This window comes from Charadrius vociferus, unplaced genomic scaffold, assembly GCF_000708025.1.
Source record: "Charadrius vociferus isolate BGI_N301 unplaced genomic scaffold, ASM70802v2 scaffold7, whole genome shotgun sequence".
Taxonomy (NCBI): domain Eukaryota; kingdom Metazoa; phylum Chordata; class Aves; order Charadriiformes; family Charadriidae; genus Charadrius; species Charadrius vociferus.
Window position 1 is genome coordinate 3477403 of NW_009649308.1, and position 19654 is coordinate 3497056.

The window sequence follows — 19654 nt, forward strand, 5'->3', positions numbered from 1 at the left end:
TTATTCCTCTGAATGCTTTCTTCAGTTCTCTCAATTCCCAAACTGTAACCAGTTACTGTAATTATTTACTCTAATAACTTCCAATCTACACGTAAACTGAACATAAATTTAGATCAACTGGTGTAAGGGACAGGAGGGTTCAGTGAGCTGTCGGTAAGGTGTGGGGACGCGTTTGCTGATCAGTAGTTTCACGGGATGGCTGTTTGATAGCAGTGTGGCGTGAGTGGAAGTCCCTGCTCTAATTTTTGTGGATATGAGTTTTCAGGTAACAATTTGGAGATTTCCTAAGGTAGAAGCAAAGCCCAAATAATGCCTGCTCTCATTTCAAAACTGCCATGATTTTTTGTCAAAGGGTCTGAATATCTGTAACCCCACAGGCCTCCAGAGGTGGAGGCAATTTCTGGAGTAAATAGTTCCCAGGTTCTTACTTTCCCATTGTAAAATGGGAATAATGGTGCTTCACCTTAACCTCCGCACTAAGCATCCTTAACTAGTTAAATGTTTTGTAAATCATAAGTGCTTGTTACTAGCTGAGGTCTTTGGGGACTTTTCGCATAGTTGGAAATTATATTCAAAACAAAGGCAGGTGCATCTTACTCCGAGACCCTCTCAGTGTGAAGAATAGTTTTATTTCTTTGCCTTGGCTATAATGCCAACACAGGTGGATTTTTTAATTATTTTTTTTCCCCTGATATCACATCACAGTGTCTTCCTTTTTGCTGAAACTTCAGAATTTGACATAGGGGGAAATAAAATATTTAAAGACAAAAATGGCATCTACTCTCAGGCATGTATTTAATGTTTCATTCTCAGTTACAGATCTTGAGAGGTTAAGTTTTGGGCAAAGGTAAACAATTAATATTTTACGAAGACATTTGTCATACACAGTTCCACTCACAGACGAAAAGCTTTTCCCCCTTACATTAGTATGTAACATTTAGTGTATACACATTTTCATTAGTTTAAGAATAATTACATAACACTCATTTCATATGGTTATCAGAATAGATACTGAGTGTAGTTTCAGTTTGCTTTTGACGAGTTACTTTAAAACTTACTAGGATTTTCACAATTCCAAATTTATATATGGAAATAATTTCTAAATTCATCCGGTGTTTCAGTAACCCAGTAGATCATGCTGATAGTCAGTTACTTTTAAGGACTTCACGTTTCCTGTTCCTTTAACTTACTTATTTTCTTAATTAACTGTGTTGATTTAAATCAAAGTCACACACACTGAAAAAAACCCCAAATATATACAATCTTGCAGTCAGAAATACAGGCAAAAGGTTTTGATCTCTGACTGCCAAATGGTGACTCATTAAAAAGGAATTTTTGTTCCTCCCTTTTCAAAGGGTTACTCACTACCAAGCAGTAAATATCTAGTTTTGATGCTACTGCATTGAAATGCCTGACATTGTTGGTGTATTAAGTCCAAACTCTGTAAGATTATTTGATCACAGTTTTGTTTAGCTGTTTTTCTCAATTAAAAAAAATCGAGAAAATCGGGGGGATTTTTTTCAAGCTTTACCCTGTCTGAGTACAGTCTAAAATGAAATATGTTTGTATTTTAATAACAGAGGACCCTTTCCCATACTTTAAGCAGTGGGCCATTCAGGTTATTTTTGAACACATGGGATCATGCATGCACTAATTTCTTTCTAATTTTGCATTGGGTAACATTAGACAAGGACATTGGAATTTGTCTAAATCAAAAAAATTCTCTTTGTCTTCCACATCAAGGGTTGTGTGCTAAGCATTTTCTAATATTGCATTGCATAAAGCTGAAAATAAATTGGTTGGATTTTGACTGTGTCTCTTCAGTACAAAGGCATGCCCTTTTTCTCAATTTCCATATTAATCTTGACTCTCTGAGCCATCTCCTTTGTCTTCCTGTTCTTACCTATTCTACACATTTGATGGAAGGGCACAAAGGCATGTTTGAATCTTCCATCTCATCTCCTCTTCTTATTTATGGATTGGTTGGTTTGAACTTTACGTAGCGTTGGAAGGCTGTTTTCTTGGTTGCAGCAACACTTGTATTTGACTTGAAGCAGAAGGAGAGTGCGTTCGGGCTTTTCAGTCTTTATGAGAAGTGAATCTTGGTCCCTGATCCCAGAAGGTAGATCAGCGTTAATTTCAAGTGAAAGTCCTGCATCTTCAAATAACTTCCCATGTCAGTTAAAGTTCAGTATTCTTGAATTCCAGAGATATAGATGAGTCAAATCTAAAGTTTACGGCAAGTGTGAAGGATGGAAGAGAAAATGTAGATGTTTCTTCTGATGCCTTGCTCCCCTCCCCTTCAGGGCTCCTACAGTCTGTCAGCTGTAACGGAGTGATTTGATTACTTTGTAGTGTTAAGCTAAAAGAATAAATCTAAGCGCCTTGGGAATGGGGAACCAATCCAACAATCAAAACCAAACAAGTTAATAAATGTGAAGCATTTCTGCACGGTGCTGCTGCAGAAATGCTACTTCCAGAAATGCTTGGGGGCAGCCGTGACTATCGGACCAGTCAATTAGTGTAAGTATGTTCACTGTACACACCACCATTAATTGGATGCTGGGGGGTGTGCTCTGTTTTTGAAGGAGAAGTGTGTGTCTTCTGTTGCTTATGAAGTATGAAAATCTTGAATGTCGCAGGCCAAACTGTTTATTGCTCACCCCTTTGCTTCCCAGTCACTCTAACATACCTGGAAAAAGCTCGACTTGGGCAGTCTTAGTAGTCCTTTCTTTAAAATCATTCTGGCTCCGCACATCATCTACAATTTCTTCTTTTCCCCGTGTCAGCCCTTCTCTCCCCCTACCCCAGTACCCCAAAATCTGGGTACATATAGAGCATTTGAGTGACAGTCCACAGAGGCAGTTTGAAATCCAAATTAGCCACTGGGGCTGGTTTCTGATGCCCCCGTGCCAGGCTACCTACAGCCTGGGGCCATTTGTAAGGACAACGTGCACAGAAATATTGTGAGCTACAGCAACAGTGTGAAGCTGTTGTGTAAGAAAACCCTTACTACTCGCCTGCGTGGAACTGATTTTGGATGTTGGTGCTTGTGCAGATAAGGCACGATTAATTACGCCAGCCTGTAGCTTTAATTTTATCATAGCTATGAACGGCAGTAGTGGCGAACTAGTGGGTAACTGACCGATTCGGGCTGCCCGTGAGTCCTCCCTTTGGAGGAGCATCTCTATTGGTAACTACATGCCTATTATTTCAGGATTTAAAATGGGCACCCACTTTGCGGCCTTCAGCTAGTCCAGCGAACGTCCCTTTGTTGGCGTTCAGTGCCAGAACAGAAACAGGTTGAGGCCTTTGTACGAGGGCTGCAGAAAATGTACCACCGAGAGCTTTGCCGTCTGCTACCCAACAGGTAGTGAAGCAAACTGTTAGACGTCGTGTGGAGCTTAGGGCTTGATTAACTTAAATTACCATCCTGGTGTACATGTTTGCAATGCCGAGGGGATTAGGTGGCATATATTTTCAAGAAATACATGTTCATTATTAAGAAAGGTTAAGCAATAACATCCAGTGGTCATTTCCTTTTGGAGCAGAGCTCTGTGTCTGTAGGGTAATTTGTTTGTTTGTGCACCGTGCTGGATCCCGGCGAGGAGGTGGCCCGGCACCGCAGCGTGAGCTGAGCTGCTCCGCGGCGCTGACTGGCCCGGCTGCGCCGGCTGGTGCTGCCCGAGCTGCCGATGGAGAGCCGGAGACCGCCGGGCGTAGAGGTGAAGAGGTGCAAAGTACGAGGAGGCAATGGTAGGGGAGAGAGAGCAGGGACGGGCTGGGACCCAAGGGAGGGCAAAGCCAAGGAGACAGAGGGAGAGCCGAGGAAGCCGGGCAGGTATCCGGGGGGAGGACGGAGGCACAGCAGGTCCAGGTCCACCTGGGGAGGGCTGGGGTTCTCCATGGGCCTGGTCAGCCAGGTCCAGCAGCTCCTATTGCTTCCGCTCAAGCAGAAAGTGTCTCCTGTGTGCACACTCCTCCTGTGCTCCTTCTACACTGACTTACAGACAGTGCTCTGCTTTACCTCCACTTCCTTTTTTACTTTTGAGACTCTTGGCTTTTTTTCCCCTTGTACTCTTGCTTTCATACCTCTGTTGTGATTGCTCTGCTGGAGCAATTGCATTCCCTTGGCAGCCGTGACGAGGTGCTCCGGGGAGCTGAGCCGGTGTCGCCTCTCCAGAGGCAGGCGGAGCTGCGGGGAGCGGGCGCAGCGCCGGGGCTGCGCACCATCGCTTGCCCTGCGCCCACGGGCCAGCCTTGGCTCGGTTTATTTTGTCAGAAGGACTTTTCTTTGGGCGAATGCAGCGCTTGCGCAGCCCAGCTACTGAACGGCTGACCAAAGCAAGCAACTGCTGTTCCGTGTGCGGCTGCGGTACGTGCCGGTCGGCTTTGAGCCGGTGCTAACGCTGGGACAAAAGTCAAGGTATGTCTGTGCTGCTGTCCTTGTTGTGCAAATTCACTGGTTCAGGCAGAAATGGTCACGGCGGCTTTCACCTGGCTGCCCTGCTGGTTCCTGCCAGCAGGACAGCTACGGCTGCACGAGCTGCGTTTGAGCTGCAGGAGTTGCTTAAGACGTTAAGTAAATAATCTGGCACTTGACCCACATGGAACAGCAAAAGTGCGTGGAGCAGCGTCACTCGCCGTCCCCGGGCCAGCCTGGCGGGCACGGCTGCCTGACATCACTGTGCCTCACTGTGCCCAGGAAGCTGGTTCAGAAGATCAGCTGAGCTGCTCATGAACCATCTTCCCAAATCTCCTTCAACAGAAATTTGGGATCTTAAGGTGGCCTTGGATTCTGTCAACCTAAGCCGGTGATGTTCTCTTTTACAGCTGGCTCTGAAGTGCTGGAGCTTCTCCGAAGCCAGATGTAATTCAGTGTTTCTAAAGGCAGACGGGAAAGTAGAAGATTCTTTGGTTCTCTCTGAGAGCTTTTTCACACGTAGAAAGAATGACTCACTCGACATTTCGTTATTGAATAGGAGCCGATTTACAAGTGTGTATGCTCCAAGATGAATGTTGGTGGATGAGCTCCTATAGTTTCCTCCATGACCATGCTGTAAATGGCCTTCAGCCAGTTTGATGCAATTCATTCTGTAGCACTGAGTTGTCCTTTGAAATGGAAGCAGCATCCTTCTTGTGATCTTCTGAAGGCTAGAAGGCCGATTAACTTGGGAATTCTTGATTAGCTTTAATTCAGCTCTACTACTGCAGGAAAGCATAGTTCCTGAATCACACAAAGACAGACTCTTCAAACAGGGATCCCAATCAGCGTACTGGAGATCCTGTTGGTAGGTGTGGTGGCTATGATTAATATTTACTTGATGCCTTTCATCTTCCAAGTACTTTACACAGAACAAGCATTTCATCTTCACAGAAGATGTATGAGTTAGGTGAAATAAGTTTTACTGTCTCTGCCTTATTAATAAAGGCAGGGAAACTGAAGCAAAGAGGTAAAAGTAGTTTGCTCATGGTTACAAAGAAGGCCAGCACTGAAACTGTGTAATTTCTGGTTTCTATTTCTGTGTCAAGACTAATGTGTCTCTTTTGTAAGAAGAAGCAGCAGGACAAACTTTTGAGTAAGAGCATCCTAAGAATTGAGTGAGGCAACTTAGCAGATGTTGCAGCTGCACCTGTAGCACTTGTGCTGCTGCCCTGCTGAGAGATGCACTGTTCTCCTCCCTTGGTGCTGCGGTCTCTCATCCACCCTTACGGAGGCATCGCCACAGATTGCTGCTTGAGTTGCAAAGAATCCGCGGACCTTTTCTTAGGCTGATATAATGGCTCAGTTTAGTCACTGGTCTGGCTGGGCCATCGGAGACATAAGTATGTGTTGAGATTTCTGCAATAAGAGAGTTTCTGCTGGAATGACTATGATGAGGTGCGTACGTGATTTTTTTCAACCCCGTGACTTCTCGAAATGTTCCTTTGGAGAGGTGCGCGAGAAAGTGCTCAAATTATATTGTTGAATTTTCATCATGCAAGTGGAATATGGAAAAATATTTCTTTACCTTTGGTTTGGATAGGGCTGCTCATAGGGCTCAATTTAAGTAGATGCTCAAGTGCATTGCTGAATCAGGGCCCTCGTTAACGGCAAAGGCTGTGTAACCCTGAACCGCAGACTGGCAGAGGAGGTGTTAAGGGCCCAAAGGTAGGTTTTGGTTTAAAGAGCTTCCTATCAAGATGAGTCGGTGGACAAAGCTTAACATCTGAGAAAGTTCTTATCTGAGAAGGCATCTGAACTTTTGAAAGAGAAACCTCCTTTGTAGATGCGTACGAGTTGTGCGCACCCTCTGTCAGGCTGTACGGCCGGCTGACTGGCATGGAAATCCTCACCTGGGGACGCCGCGCCGGCCGAGCCGGGAGCCTCCCTGCCGCTGTGCGGGGAAGAGCACTTGGGTTTTGGTTCCTCCAGTCCCACCTTAATGAAGGAAGAGAAGATGCCCTTGCCTGAGACTGGAATCCGCTCAGAGATGGCGGCTGTAGAAGCCGCTTCATCGAGTCTAGATTTGACTGTAAATTCAGCCTCCTCTTTCACGTGGAGTAACGATTTTTACGCTGCAGTGAGGAATCACTCGGCGAGAGAAGGGAGACAGGAGAGCAGAGCAATGCAGCCCCGCTCTCCTTGTAAGGCCATGGTTCAAAATGTTTAATTAGTTGTTTCGAAACGGTGGCTCCTCTCCTTTGAGGACGGAATGATGTATCAGCAAAAGCTGACCAAATTGATGTAGCAAATCAATTCTATGGTAATCCGTTTATTTAAACTTTGGTACTTAATTTTATAAGCTCTTCTCAAGTGTTCCTGTGCTCCCGTTCATTAGCTGGTATTCTTTTATGCTCTTGCTTGGAGGTTTGTGCTGCAGATAGCAAAATGGCCAGGACTTGCCACTCGAAGCTGCCTCTAAATGTAATTCAAGTAGGTCTGCAATAATAGTGCTAAAAGAAGAGCTATTTAGCAGCATTATTAATGGGCAAAGAGTTCAGGCAGGATTATGAAAAAGTAAATTTTTATTAAGAGTGGAGGAGCTAGAAGAATGGACTGATTGCCCTGAGTCCTCTGGGCCCTCGAGCAATCAATTTCCCTTTCTAGTATTCAGTTACTTGCTAATTGTATTGATTTTTATCAAATATGTGTACAAATCAATTTTATATTTTAGTGCTGTTAAAAGCTTCCTTCCTTCCTTGCAGGCAGTGCTCTTCTGATCATTCTCATTGTCTGCCTTTATTTTAATGCTTTTATCTTAATGCATATTTTTGTTAGGACACGCATGTTTCTCTTTAGGACATTTAACAGGGTAGGGATTTTACCTACATGCTCAAGGTTGGAGCAAATAGGCGTCACTCGGACAGAACCTCTGTGAACACAGTGGAACTGTCTGCTTGAGTAAAAATTGCAGGAAAGGGATGTGTTGTGTCGTAAAATGGGTGGGTGCGAGTCACCACAGAGTGTGACCCCCTGAAGAGCAGGAAGCTCTGCTAGTGCGGGAGATGAATTGTGTCGCGGAAAGATTGTAACTAGGAACAAAGAAGGGGATAAATGCCGAACGTGACGCACTCTTACTGAATAAACATGAAAATGAAGTCAGGACGACAAAAATTAAACTCCTGAAATAACGTGAGCTGTTTTATCGGTACGGCCTCCATCGTTTCTGAAAACCGAGTCACTCGGGCACTTCAAGGGAAGTGGATGCTGGAGACATCTCTAAGCAAAGCGAATGTGTTGAGCTCTGAACAAAATAAAACAACATTCTCCATTTGTGTTTGTTTATGCCCATGGCGGTTTAAATTGTTCCTGTCAAACGTACCTATTTTCTGAGATAGCACACGCTCGCGCTCTCTTTTTAATGTAAGCTACACAGTTTGGAATTGAGGAAAATCTCTCTGGCTGTGTGTATAAGCCTGAGAAATTGAATCTCATAATTGAAATGTTTGGGGTATGTACAGCACTGCCGGAGACGGTGGGAGAGACTTTGAACTTTTAATGGTGTGAGCAGTAGTCATGAGAACAGGGAGAGTTAGAGCTCTGCTTTTGCGCTTGCCTCTGACTTAATATTACACTGCAGAGTTTACGACGCTGTGTTTTCTGCTCTTATTGACAAGGCACTTAAAAAAACCAACCAAACTCTTATTCTTTTCTTCTGGAGGGAAGAGTTGCATTAGCAAGTGTCCAGGTATATACATGTATCCAGTAAAAATCCAGTTTTCCTTAAAATATCTAATATAGCGGTAGAAACATAAAGCATTTTATATTTTACATTGATCACTTTGGTCTTTTTGGCTTTGTTCTGGTTCTCCTGGTGTTTCTTCAATACACAGCGATCCCGGCCGGGAAAGCCAGCAGAAACCACAGGTTTCTCAGCCTCTCTTGTCTGCCAGTAGCCGCTCCCAAAGGCGGTGGTGCCATGGTATGAGAAGACCTACCCAAGCCCTCCTGCCACTTCCAATGGCACGTAGGAACCTGGGGGGTGGTTCACCGGGAGCCCCCAGACAACAGCTCAGTAAGGACCAGGCGTCTTTTGCGCCCCGTAACAGTTTTGCTGTGCTCCCCAGCTGCCACGGCGGCTTTTCCACCTTACGGGGTGCTTGGTATTTTCAGATCCAGTGTAGGCACCTCAGCCATAATCATCCGTATAATGTTTTAGAAGCTGGTTGGGAGAAACCAGTCTTGTTCTCCTTTGATCTCCGTGTGCAGTGAGATCCCTCGCTGCGTTCCCAGCTGGAGCGAGGGGGGGGATGGATTCTGCCCGCGGGAATAGCTGCCTGCCCCTCGGAGCCCCCGGAGCCCCGGCCCGTCGGGAGACGAGCCTCTGCCTCGGCAGCGTCTTGCAACCCCTGAGCGCGGCGTTGTCATGAGGTTTATGCAGCACCTCTTGCAGGAGGAATCAGAAACGGGATAAGCTGTATGAGGGGGTCATTATAACACAGAGAAGATAAATGTACCGGTTCTGCTGGAGGCTGTCCTCAGGCTGTTTGTTATGTGTCTCTAACACTGTCACTACATCACACACTTCCTCGATCTCCGTATTACCCTACAAGCCTGTCTAATGGGATCCTCTCTTGCTGATTCCAGCTTACCCTGACCTACTTCTTTCTTGTGTCCCAGCAAGCTGTCAGGAGCTATCAGAGCACTGGGAGCTGAAATAAACACTCACTGAGGGGAAAAGCAAGGCTGTCTCTAGTGAATTTAATTAGCTTTGTTTAACTGGCTTGTTTGCTTTGTAAATCACATCATTTTTAGTCAAATTTAAGGGATAAAAAAATCTGTAATTAAAATCAAATGATGCACGACCTTATTAAAAGTCAAGGGGTTTAGAAGTTCAGTACAAAAAGTCATTTAGTTTGTTACACATTTGCAATGCTCTGAATATTTTAGAGGGAAGAAGCACAAATTTGAGATGCTTTTTGGTTTGGGGGGCTTTCTTCAGACGGGAAGGGGGGGGAGCTTGTTGTTATTGTTGAGTCAATATCTTTACCTTTCCTTGACTTTGACCAAAAAAAAAAAAAAATCACTTTTAATTAAGATTTGAGTCTTTTCGTCGCTATTGCAAGCTTGCTGGATAAAATTTTTGAATCCAAATAAAGATTTTACTCTTTCTTTCTGTCCTGTGGCCTAAGCATCAATATACTATCCATAGTTTGAATCCCTGCTGTTGCATGAGGCCATGGTTTCAATCATGGCTTTCCCTTGCACTTCTGGTGCATTTTTGAGCATTAGGATAGAAGGCATTGTAATTTTGTCTCTGCCAGACAAATGAAGCACTGACTCGGCAAGTCATCCCTGGCTTGAATTTGAAAGTGCTTGTAGTGTTTTTATCAGACAGCATGTTACGTCTTTCAGGTGCTTTACTGTATTTCAGTGTGGTGCATATTTCTTTTATCAATTGATGTTCTTGCTCTTGTCAGCGTAGGGTCTAATCCTCGTGCTGTTGAAAATGATAAAAGCCCTATGAATTCCTAATATGTCTTATCAAAATCTGGCTAAAATATAAAACGTCTGACCCCCAACTTCTAATTCTTCTTCAGCAGAAGTATGTTCCTTCCTTGCACCACGCATGCATATTGATAGAGCCTCCTGAGTACGTGGCTTATAGAAATACAGCCGTCCTTGTGCTGAGCTGCAGCCGCAGCGTGAACAGAAAAGGATTAAAGGACCACTGAGAAAGAAATGGGTATGGACAAACTTGCAGTGTGCAGAAAGGTAAAATACAGGATAAAACGACTACCCAAGGGTGTAAGACGGATTCAAAATCTGTTTCACAAAGCTGCAGTACTTCTAGTCCTTTGAAAAGGGTGCAAGATTGGCCAGCCTGTGGTACTGCACTGAGAATTACTCCTGGTAATAATTTCATTGAGGAGTATAATGAGCGGCCGGATTGCTCGATGACTTCTGAGCAACTCCCTAACTTACTCATCACTGTGAGATTTCAAAGAAGGAAAAGAGAAATGTTCTTTCCTCAGTAGGAATTTCGGAGGTCGCTTGGCTCCACCGGAGCGCGTGGGGCGGGAAGCTCTCTGCCATGCTGGGGTTCAAGTCGTATGGAAGTCTTACCACAGGAAACAGATTGGGAGGCTTCAGTGGTTTGACAGAATTGAATCAACATAAGAACAGCCAGGTGAGCGGGGTACAGCAGCACTAAGCCGTTGCAGTCCAGTGAAGTAGTTTTGCTGAGTTACAGCCGTGGGGAATGAGGCAAGGAAAGCTGAGACAGCCCAGAATTCACATACCGTCAGTGACTCCACTGAATGGAGAGCAGAAAAATTGAACTTCAGAAACTTCGCTCACGTTCTGCTGCTGTACCGCATCCTGTCTCTCCCTTGTGGATTGAGGTCTCAAGTATTTTTGGCATCTGTAGCTGAGATGTGTAGAGTGGGAGGAATACAAGTACTTTTCCTGGGTCATCACTCCAGAGAATGTGGGTGAGGTGGATATCGTGGAGCTTTTATCATAGGCATGGAAGCAGACATGTTTTATAAGCTGACCCAATGTGAACAGCAAGAAAAATTTCATGGTCTTAATCCCCTGGCAGGAAGGTGTGTGGTGGAGCAGGGAGGTAACGGGGGGCTAAAGCCCCACGTTCGTTTGGGCCCGTTAGCTGCTGAGCGGTGCTCGCTGCGGCTGAGTGCCGGGTGCGAGGACAAGGAGACTTCAGCGCTGTGGGAAAGTGGGAATTTAGTATGTTTAGCAACAAACATGTGATTAATAGCTGCGTGCCTGTCATGTCTGCGATAGCACCACAGCCCCTCCATTCATCTCCCCGGCTGCTGGGGGAGGGGAGCGGGAGAGCGGCTCCGTCTGTGGGGGGCACGTTGCCTTTTGGTGTAAATCAGGAGCAGAGAATGGGATCTGTCCCGGCGCCTCCCTCTGCGCTTAGAAAAGTGCCTGGCATGTTCTGGGCACCACTGTAATCTGAATAATAAACACTTAATTCCGAGCTCCTCATATTTGGCTGAGGTTGTTCTGTTAAATGATGCTTTGCTTCGAGGACACAGAAAGGGGCAAATGTTCAGTAAGACTTGAGTCGTTTAACTTAAATCAACCTCCTCCTACCCACTATTGACATATCAAGAGAACCAATGAGGCATGTTTAATTACACATGCACCGAGTTTACAATTAGTCTGCAGACAGTGATTTTTTTTTTTCCATTTTTTTTTTCTTTCTGACATAGCCAGGAAATATTTGATCCTGCAAGAGGTCTTATTAGCTGTAATACGAGCAGGGCTGGGTGGGTTTTTTTTTCCATTTTAAATGGAAGTGGAATGTTTTTATCTTCTAGGTCAAATGATTTAATCTGATGCTCTAACGTTACAGGGTTTAGCAATCCTTCTGCTCCCCTTCTGCTTGTAATAAGTGACAAAAGTACGGCTTCTTGCTTGATAAATGGGTTAACAGTATTCACAAGGCAGGTAATAGAAATCCATATTAATAGGTGGAAATTGGCTCTTGATGCCAGGCAGGAGAGTCTAATGAAAGTATTATTGTTTTAGCTTCCAGCTCCTTTGGAAGCTGAAAGCTAAATGCCTGTATTACATTCTTATTACCTATTTATCACACCATATAGCTGAGTGGATGTTTATTAAATTACATTCATGTTTAATGCCTGTTTGTATACTTTTCACAGAACGTGTTCTCAAAGGAAATTTTCTGGAAGCATTTCAGAAATGCACGACTATTTTCCCGTTCTCTTTTTATAAAGTAAAACCATTGTTGCCAACTGTCAATATACAATTGGCTTGGAAATTAAATTGTTTCCTGCTAAGCTGTAAGAACCAGCTAAACCTACTCTATTTAATTTAGGAAATAAATATTTAAAAATCTGAAAAACACACGGTGTTCTTGGGTAACGTTGATTCTATTCTAGTCTTTGAAAATACCCAAGATCCCAAGAGTTGGGCTTACCTAGTTTCAGCTTTAATTTAGCATTAAATTGCTTCATCAGGGATTTTATATATGACCTTCTGTATGTTTGTGATTCTTTTGAGAATATTTAAAATAGTACTGAATACCATCAAAGATAAGAAATTAGGAGTCTGTTTATTAATATACCTACTTATGGCACTTCTCCAGTTTTGCATTCTTATTTTCTTCTTAAGCAGCACTTTCAATTCATTCCATCTAGATTAAAAGAAAAAAAAAAGGAAAAAAAAAAACCTAAGCCAAACCCAAAACCCCAGCTCAGCTCACATATTCCCACATAACTTTGACCTGGAGAGCGCTGGGATCTCAAGGGCTTTCTGCAAGTTCTGGGAGGTACAAAAAGGGAAGGTGGGCTTGCATTTTTTTCCACGTATATTAGTCACAGCTCGTCCCCCTCGTCAGAGGACTGTGACCATGCAGTATTGTGGCTTCGGTCACAGTGGGAGTCAGGTGAAGACCGTGGTTGGTAGCCAGGGGCTCCTGGTTGCATCTGTACCTCATGCGGTGGAACCACACCACTTCCTTTCCTGACCCAGCATCCTGCCGTGCCGCCTCTGTCCTGCGCTTACAGACCAGACAAGAGGGATGCCCGGCTTGTCTGGAAGCTGTGTTCTCTGGTCCTGGGCTGCAGAGGCCCATGGCTGGAAATCCATGCCAGTTCATTTAAGCACTCCCAAACGGGAGGTTTGACTCCCGCTCTCACGCTGAGAAATAGCTGTAATGCGTAGAAATCTGCAGTGTGTATTCTTTGCCTTCACCAAGGTATTAGCTGATGCCTCAGCAGTACCTGGGGCTCGGTGCAGGTGACCCTCTTGTGCTTGCAGAGAGCCTCGGCGGCTCTTGCGGGCACCCTGACCGTGGCTGGAAGCAGCCCGAGCGCCGGTGAAATGCAGAGGCTGCTGCCATGAAATCCTGCTTGGAGGATCAGGCTGTGAGAACTGGACTCAAATGAGAAAGACCAAGGGTTTTTAATCAAAGGTTTTGATAGCTCTTGTCTGCTTGAAGTTCAGTGGAATATGGTATTGATCCATCAATGCAATCTGTTAAATATTGCGATTTGAACCCTGCTTACTTGCTTATAGTAAGAATAAATAAATAAATCAGAGCTGCTATATGCATTTCAGCTCTCTGCTGTACAGATAATAAATAATGCAAACACTCTCACTTCTGTAATGAGCAGGTTAATCACTTGATCACTTTTAGTAAAATTTTGCTGCCACTGCCCTGTAAAGAGCTAATCTTTGTCATTAGTGGGCCCTAAAAATGCGCAGTGAACATACTTTCAAGTTAGAGAGACTGAAAAAAAAATCTGTATAAAAGAATGTCATGTTATGCTCTGCTTACTACTGATTTACATTATTAATTTAACAGAACAATTCAAAACACAGTTGTAATCATGCTACCTTTTTTTTTTTTAATGGTAGCAGTAGAAACAATAAATCAGTCTCCTGGAGTATGTGGAGCATGTGAGAAAGTATTATTGGGCTTCAGTTATCTTGCATCAGCAAATTGATTAACATTTTAAGAGCCATTGCAAGTGTCTCTCAGATTTTGTATATATAAATATATATACACACTAAGAAAAGTTAATATATATGCACGCATGTTTATATAGAGAGAGAGAAACCCCATCTCTGTTAAGCATTTTAGATGTCAGAGGAATAAGCTCTTTAAACTGTTGCTCTTTCAGTTTCAATAATCTGAAGTTCCTTTTCAGTACTTGCACCTCTGCTGTACCTTTGTGTTCACTCAGTTTGATAAAGGCTTTATGGAGTAATTAGTTTCATTTCTGCTTAAGGCCAGCCTCTCATAGTTTTCATTCTTTTGGCTTCTCAGATCTTGATCGATGCTTCGGTATGTTTGCTGTAACCACTGCAGGAAATGATTGTTCTCTTTTCTGTACCCCAGTAAAACACCTTGCAGCGCTTTACTTGTTCCTCATTTTGTAACACTTTTAAAATATGGATCTGTTTGAGTCAAAATGCATACAGTGCTTTCTTAAATCATGTTGATAGAAACATTGCTTTAGATCCTTTTTCATGTAGTGTAACAGTATAAGAGAATTTATAGCATTGGAAGTCACCTGAAAGACATCCGTAACACCAGTATTTTCTGACCTGCCTTCATTTCTTTTATTATTCCAGGCATCTCTAATTGTGTTAATTTATTTTTTTTTTTATTTAATGAATTTCTTTAAAATGAGACTTTGCCAATTGGTGTTTGGGCAAGTCTTTAATAATATTTTTTATTTTCTAAAGTTATTATCTTACTCTCCAACAGTTTGTGGATATTTGAGTTATGTGAGTTTGGAGTCTGTCCTTGGAAGTCAACATGAAGTGCTTAGCGTGAGGTGGAGATCTTGTAGATCCTGCGCCTAACATGAAAGCCGTCCGTGGGACTGCAAACAACAGCAAAACCACTTACAGGTTTAATATGTTTGGATAGGGAATGCCCAAGAAAATGTATTTCTGAGCCCCGCGTTGTTTGTTAAGTCAGGCTGACACACAACCGAGGGCCCGAGGAAAAGTTCAGGAACGGCAGAGCTTGACGGCGTAGAGAGGGAGGGAGAAACTTGTCCGTGGAGCATTTCTGTTGAGATAGTTTGTCGGCTGTGTATTGATTGCGCAGGTCATTGGTGAAAGGTCAACAGCTCTGCTGTGTCGGCAGATAAAGATAGAGGAATGGCATGTTGAGGTCACATTGGAAAGGAATTCAGTCACGCTAAAGAAAGAACATTTTAAGCCTTTATTTACTCAAAAAGGGTTGTGAGGTATTGAGCTTGCACATTTACAACCCTTCAGTGTAAGATTAAGAAACCTTATTCTCAGCTTTCCCTGGGAGTTTTTCCCCTTCACTTTACAATCTGTGTTGAGAGTTGAACAATTTTTAGCTTATCACTGTAATTCCTTGCGCCTGCTTTTGTTTCTTGCAAAGCATTAGAAGGATATTTCTTTGTGCAAAGAAAAGCTGGTAATTTTTTCTGAACTACCAAATTTTGAAGCAATTATGCTCTGATTAATTTAAATATTTTTTTCCCCTTTTTTTCCTCAAAGTGCCTGTAAAGCACTGAGCACTCTTTATGCAGTTTATTTCTATTGTGTTTTGCTTTTACCCTATTTGAAGGTAACTATTGCGTGGCAGAGCTGAGATTTAACACATCTGGACGGTGAACTGTTTATATTCAGGACAGAATTTAAATCAGGAGGACTCAGGTCTTGTCTGAACAAGGTAGTTACGCTGATTATCAGCTGGGGTATGCTGTGGTTTAGACAGACCGAGTAAAACCACTCCTTTTCATTTTATTTACCTCCATTAGGAACCACTTGAAATGAAAGCTAATAGGCTATCATTATACTTCATAAAAAGCGTTTTTATACAAACAGCTGAAATTCACACTTCTAACTAGTCCGACACAGTTTTGTTGTACAGGTAGGCTGTAAGTAGATGGCTAGCTGTTTTCCAGAGCTGGGAGCCAAAACACCTTCCAATAAGCATGATATTTTCTCTAAAGCACAGTCCTGGTCGAAACCTGCCCTCTCACTAAATTCCGCTTAATCCCTGGAAGTGGTGCAGTCTCTTCAGTGCAGGGAACTACACCCAGAGACAAGGATAACCCTGGGGAGAGACACCTCTGGCAATCCCTTGGCGAAGGGGGAGGCAAAGAGCGTCCTTGTTTCTTTGTTGGGTTTGGCATAAAGGCAATATGAGTATAAGATTTGCCTTTTTATAGACAATATGAAAAAAAGGTTGGTATGTTGGAGACAGGGTTGCTTTGACTGATGATTTTAATATTGCCACTTATTCTGGGCTTCTAAACTCCAGAATTACATTTTTTTTAAAAATCCATGTCTCTTTTTCCAGTGACTCCAAGCCCCTGAGTTTATGATCAGGGTAGATTTTTTAATATTAAAACTAATAAATCCTGCCTGTTAGATCTTCCAAGACCGCTCAGGTAGTTTGCTCCCCCCCCCAGCCTTGATGCAAAGCACTATGTAAAGATAAACCCTTCTGCTTTCATGCGGTTCCATAAAGACACTCAAAACTGCTCTACAGAAGATGCTAAGGAGCACGTCCAGGCACTGGGCACGTCCCCACCAGCATCCTTGTGCATCCTCTGCATCAGCACTGCCAACTGGGACTTCTGCTTGCTCAACTTTATCGGGTGATATTTCCAAGAGCAGTCAGTTACCTTCTGTTCCTCACGGGGAACACAGTAAAAAAATGTTTCACCTGCGTTTTGCAATCGCCTTATCTCTGCTCTTCCCCGGCAGCCCATGTGTGTGGGTGGAAGATGATAGTATTGTTCCCAGCTCTGCCCATGGAGCGGGGTCCATCACGTGGAGGCAGCTGATGTGCCCGGCTCCGGTGCCGTCGGAACAGGACAGAGCAACACAGAAGCTGCTTCCAGCTGTTGGTGTAGGACAGCTGTGGCGGGGGCTGCATTTTGGGTGAAATGTTGATAATATGGGGGAAAAAAGTGTTTCAGAGGCTAAGACTGATGTGATACTGAGCACAGGATTTATTTAGTGTGGCAATATTGATGTGTGGCAATGCTATGATTCCTCATAGGTCGTCTGAATACTGGAGGAAAGGGGTAAGAGTGTGTATTACGTTAGATCAATACTGACTGTAATAAAAAAAAAAAGACCAAAAATGGCTAAACTGAATTTTAGTTTAATTTATTAAGAAAAAAAAGGAGTCTAGAGGACACAAGGGATACACTGCTACTTGCCCATAGTTGCTGAATCACATCCTGCTCCATCCAGAGGTAACTACTTACTGGCATCTAAGTGCTGTTGAGTCACCTCTGCAATATGAACTGGTGATTTACGTTCACACATCAGAAAAGTATCTCTGTTTAATCATAAAAAAAGAGTGATTAAAAAAACCCACTTTTGCATGGGACCGTCCCAGAAGAAAAATCTCTGAACCGGGGTTAAGATTTCCATTGGCAACAGGAAGGGAGAAGTTTGCGAGGAACCTGCCCCAGGTAGGCGCTGGCAGAAGGTGCGGTGGTCACAAACTCCCAGCTGGCAGCGTTGGGCAGACGCGCGTGCAGGAGGACGGCGCTGGAGGTGCAGGAGCTGCAGCTCCCTGCTTTTTCGCTATTGCGTGGTGCCGAAACCTGAAGCGGAGCCTGGGGAGCAGAGCGCTACAGCTACCGGCAGAGTGACTTGCCAGCACCGTGCCCGAAACACCGTGACCGTGTTTTCTGGTGTGCGTGCCCTCCTCTTGCAGAGAATCAGGCCTTTGTCTCAACAACTCCTTTCTCCTTTCCTTTTCTTTCTGAAGTTTTCAGTTGGCGACTAGGAAGGCGGAGGGCGAGGGGGGGGAGCAGCCTGCGAAGACGAAGCAGCTCATGCAGAGAAAGCTGCTGAATAGGCAAATTGTTTTATCTGGATGGGGTTTGTGTTCCTGACTCTGTGTTGCAAGGGAAGGTACAGTGGAAACAGCGTTCCGGCTCACGCGATTCTGCGCCAGCCAGGAGATCCCTCTTTCTCCCGACGCTCAAAAGCTCTGAGCGGGTGTTATCTTTTTCCTCCTCCCCCTAATGAAATCCATTCACTGCCGATGGCATTTCTATTTAGTAACAGCCGTGTTTACACACTGTAAAAAATGAGAACTAGTCTCAAGGATTCTGTAGTTCTGTGCGCCCCCGCAAAGTGGTATTTCCTATGGCAGTTGTCTCCAAAAAGGTCCTGTGTTTCCAACCTCGTTTGCTTAACAGTCCAGAAAGAAAACTGCAAAGTTGAGGATAAATCATCTGCGTGAGCTGTAGAAGGACATTTGAAAGCCCAGGCTCGGAGCGGGGATCCCGATTTGCTCTGGCATTGGCTGAATCTTCTCCTCCTTCTCTCTTCTTCCCTTGAAAAAACTTTCGGAATAGCTGAGGCTGTGGTGGTCACTTCGGTAGCCCGTGTAATCCCAGGCTCCAACATCAGATGTGTTGATAGTCTTTGAAACAGAGAGGTGGTGGCCTCTGTATTATTAAAGGTCATCGGGCATCTGGTACGAGCTGAAGGGATTTTGTGCTTTGAAGGCAAAAGAGCAAAAAGGATGTATACATTTTTAAAAGAAGGAAAGAAAAAAAATGATGGTACATTTAGTGCCTCAGCTTCAACACTGTGGGGAGTGGGACAGGAAGGTGGGATGTGTGTGTCCAGGCAAAAAAATCCTGATGAAATAAGCCCTGTTGATTCAGGGCCCGTGAAAGGAGAATTCCTCATCTGATGTGACCGGGTTTTTCTTTCCCATCCTAAACTGTGTCAGTGAGACACTGAAATCCTCATCAGTGGTGGGGGAGAGGAATGGGGCTGCTGGCTGCTTCTGGGCCGAAACCGTAATTTAAGAGGAAGGGGGGCTTTCTGGCCGCCAGAAGTTTTCTGGCTTTTCATCTGAGAATAAAGTGCTAAGGCGTCCCCCTGCTCAAAGGTAGAAAAACAGTAAGCAGGACTCTCCGCAAACACAATGGCTCTATCTTGCTCTATTATGCCACAAAGGAGTGGCTTGCTTAATCTCCGAAATTAATAGAGCAGAGAGGAAACGGCTCTTAAAGAGATGTGTGTCTGCTTCCTTCCTGTGCATAGCACGGGGAGCCTGGGGCTGTGAGGTAATGTCATTTCACATAACTAGAGGGCTCTTCGTATAAAGGACAATTACAGTAAGTGTAGCGAGTCTGGAATTTTTGACTTTTCAGTGTTTTTTTTCTGCTACGGTGGTGGGGATTTTTGTTTAAAACCTGACAGATTATTTTGGTGACAGATGATGCTGTGCGAGTTTGTCCCACATTTGATTTTCAAGAGATTTTATATATTTTTTTTTTGTCTGCTTCTTGTTTAGTGACATTGGAGAGAAACCAGCCTGCTGCTCCGTTCCCTGCCACGCTTAATACAATAGTCTAAACGCGTTTTGAGCCGCGTTCCTAGGAGAATGTCAGTTCAACCAGAATTAACGGAGTGTATTCTAGTAGAACAGCTCCTTTTTCACACTGTGTTGGCCCTTTGTAGCAGTGTGTTACTCTTGGTGTGAAGCCAAATCGACTGATAAGCAATGGACTAGATTTTCCTGCACGTGATCAGGGCTGCTCACATCTATCCAAACACTTTTAGCTTTAGGAAAAAGACCTAGCACTTAAAAAACTAAACCCCACCTAACTATTGTCACTTTGGAGGGAGTGAGAGGAGAGAAAAAAATAAGCTTGCCCAGAAGCCTTCAGGATTTTTTAATTGCTTCAGGGA

General features: G+C 44.0%; 1 protein-coding gene across 1 annotated transcript in view; it reads left to right on the top strand.

Annotated features, from left to right (window-relative positions):
- Positions 1 to 4302: 4302 nt before the first annotated feature.
- Positions 4303 to 19654, top strand: part of MAMLD1 (mastermind-like domain containing 1) — a 69099-nt gene continuing 53747 nt past the window's right edge. The window contains 2 exon segments of the mRNA XM_009889320.1: positions 4303 to 4375; positions 11028 to 11173. Of these exon segments, the coding sequence (XP_009887622.1) occupies positions 4303 to 4375; positions 11028 to 11173 (219 nt within the window).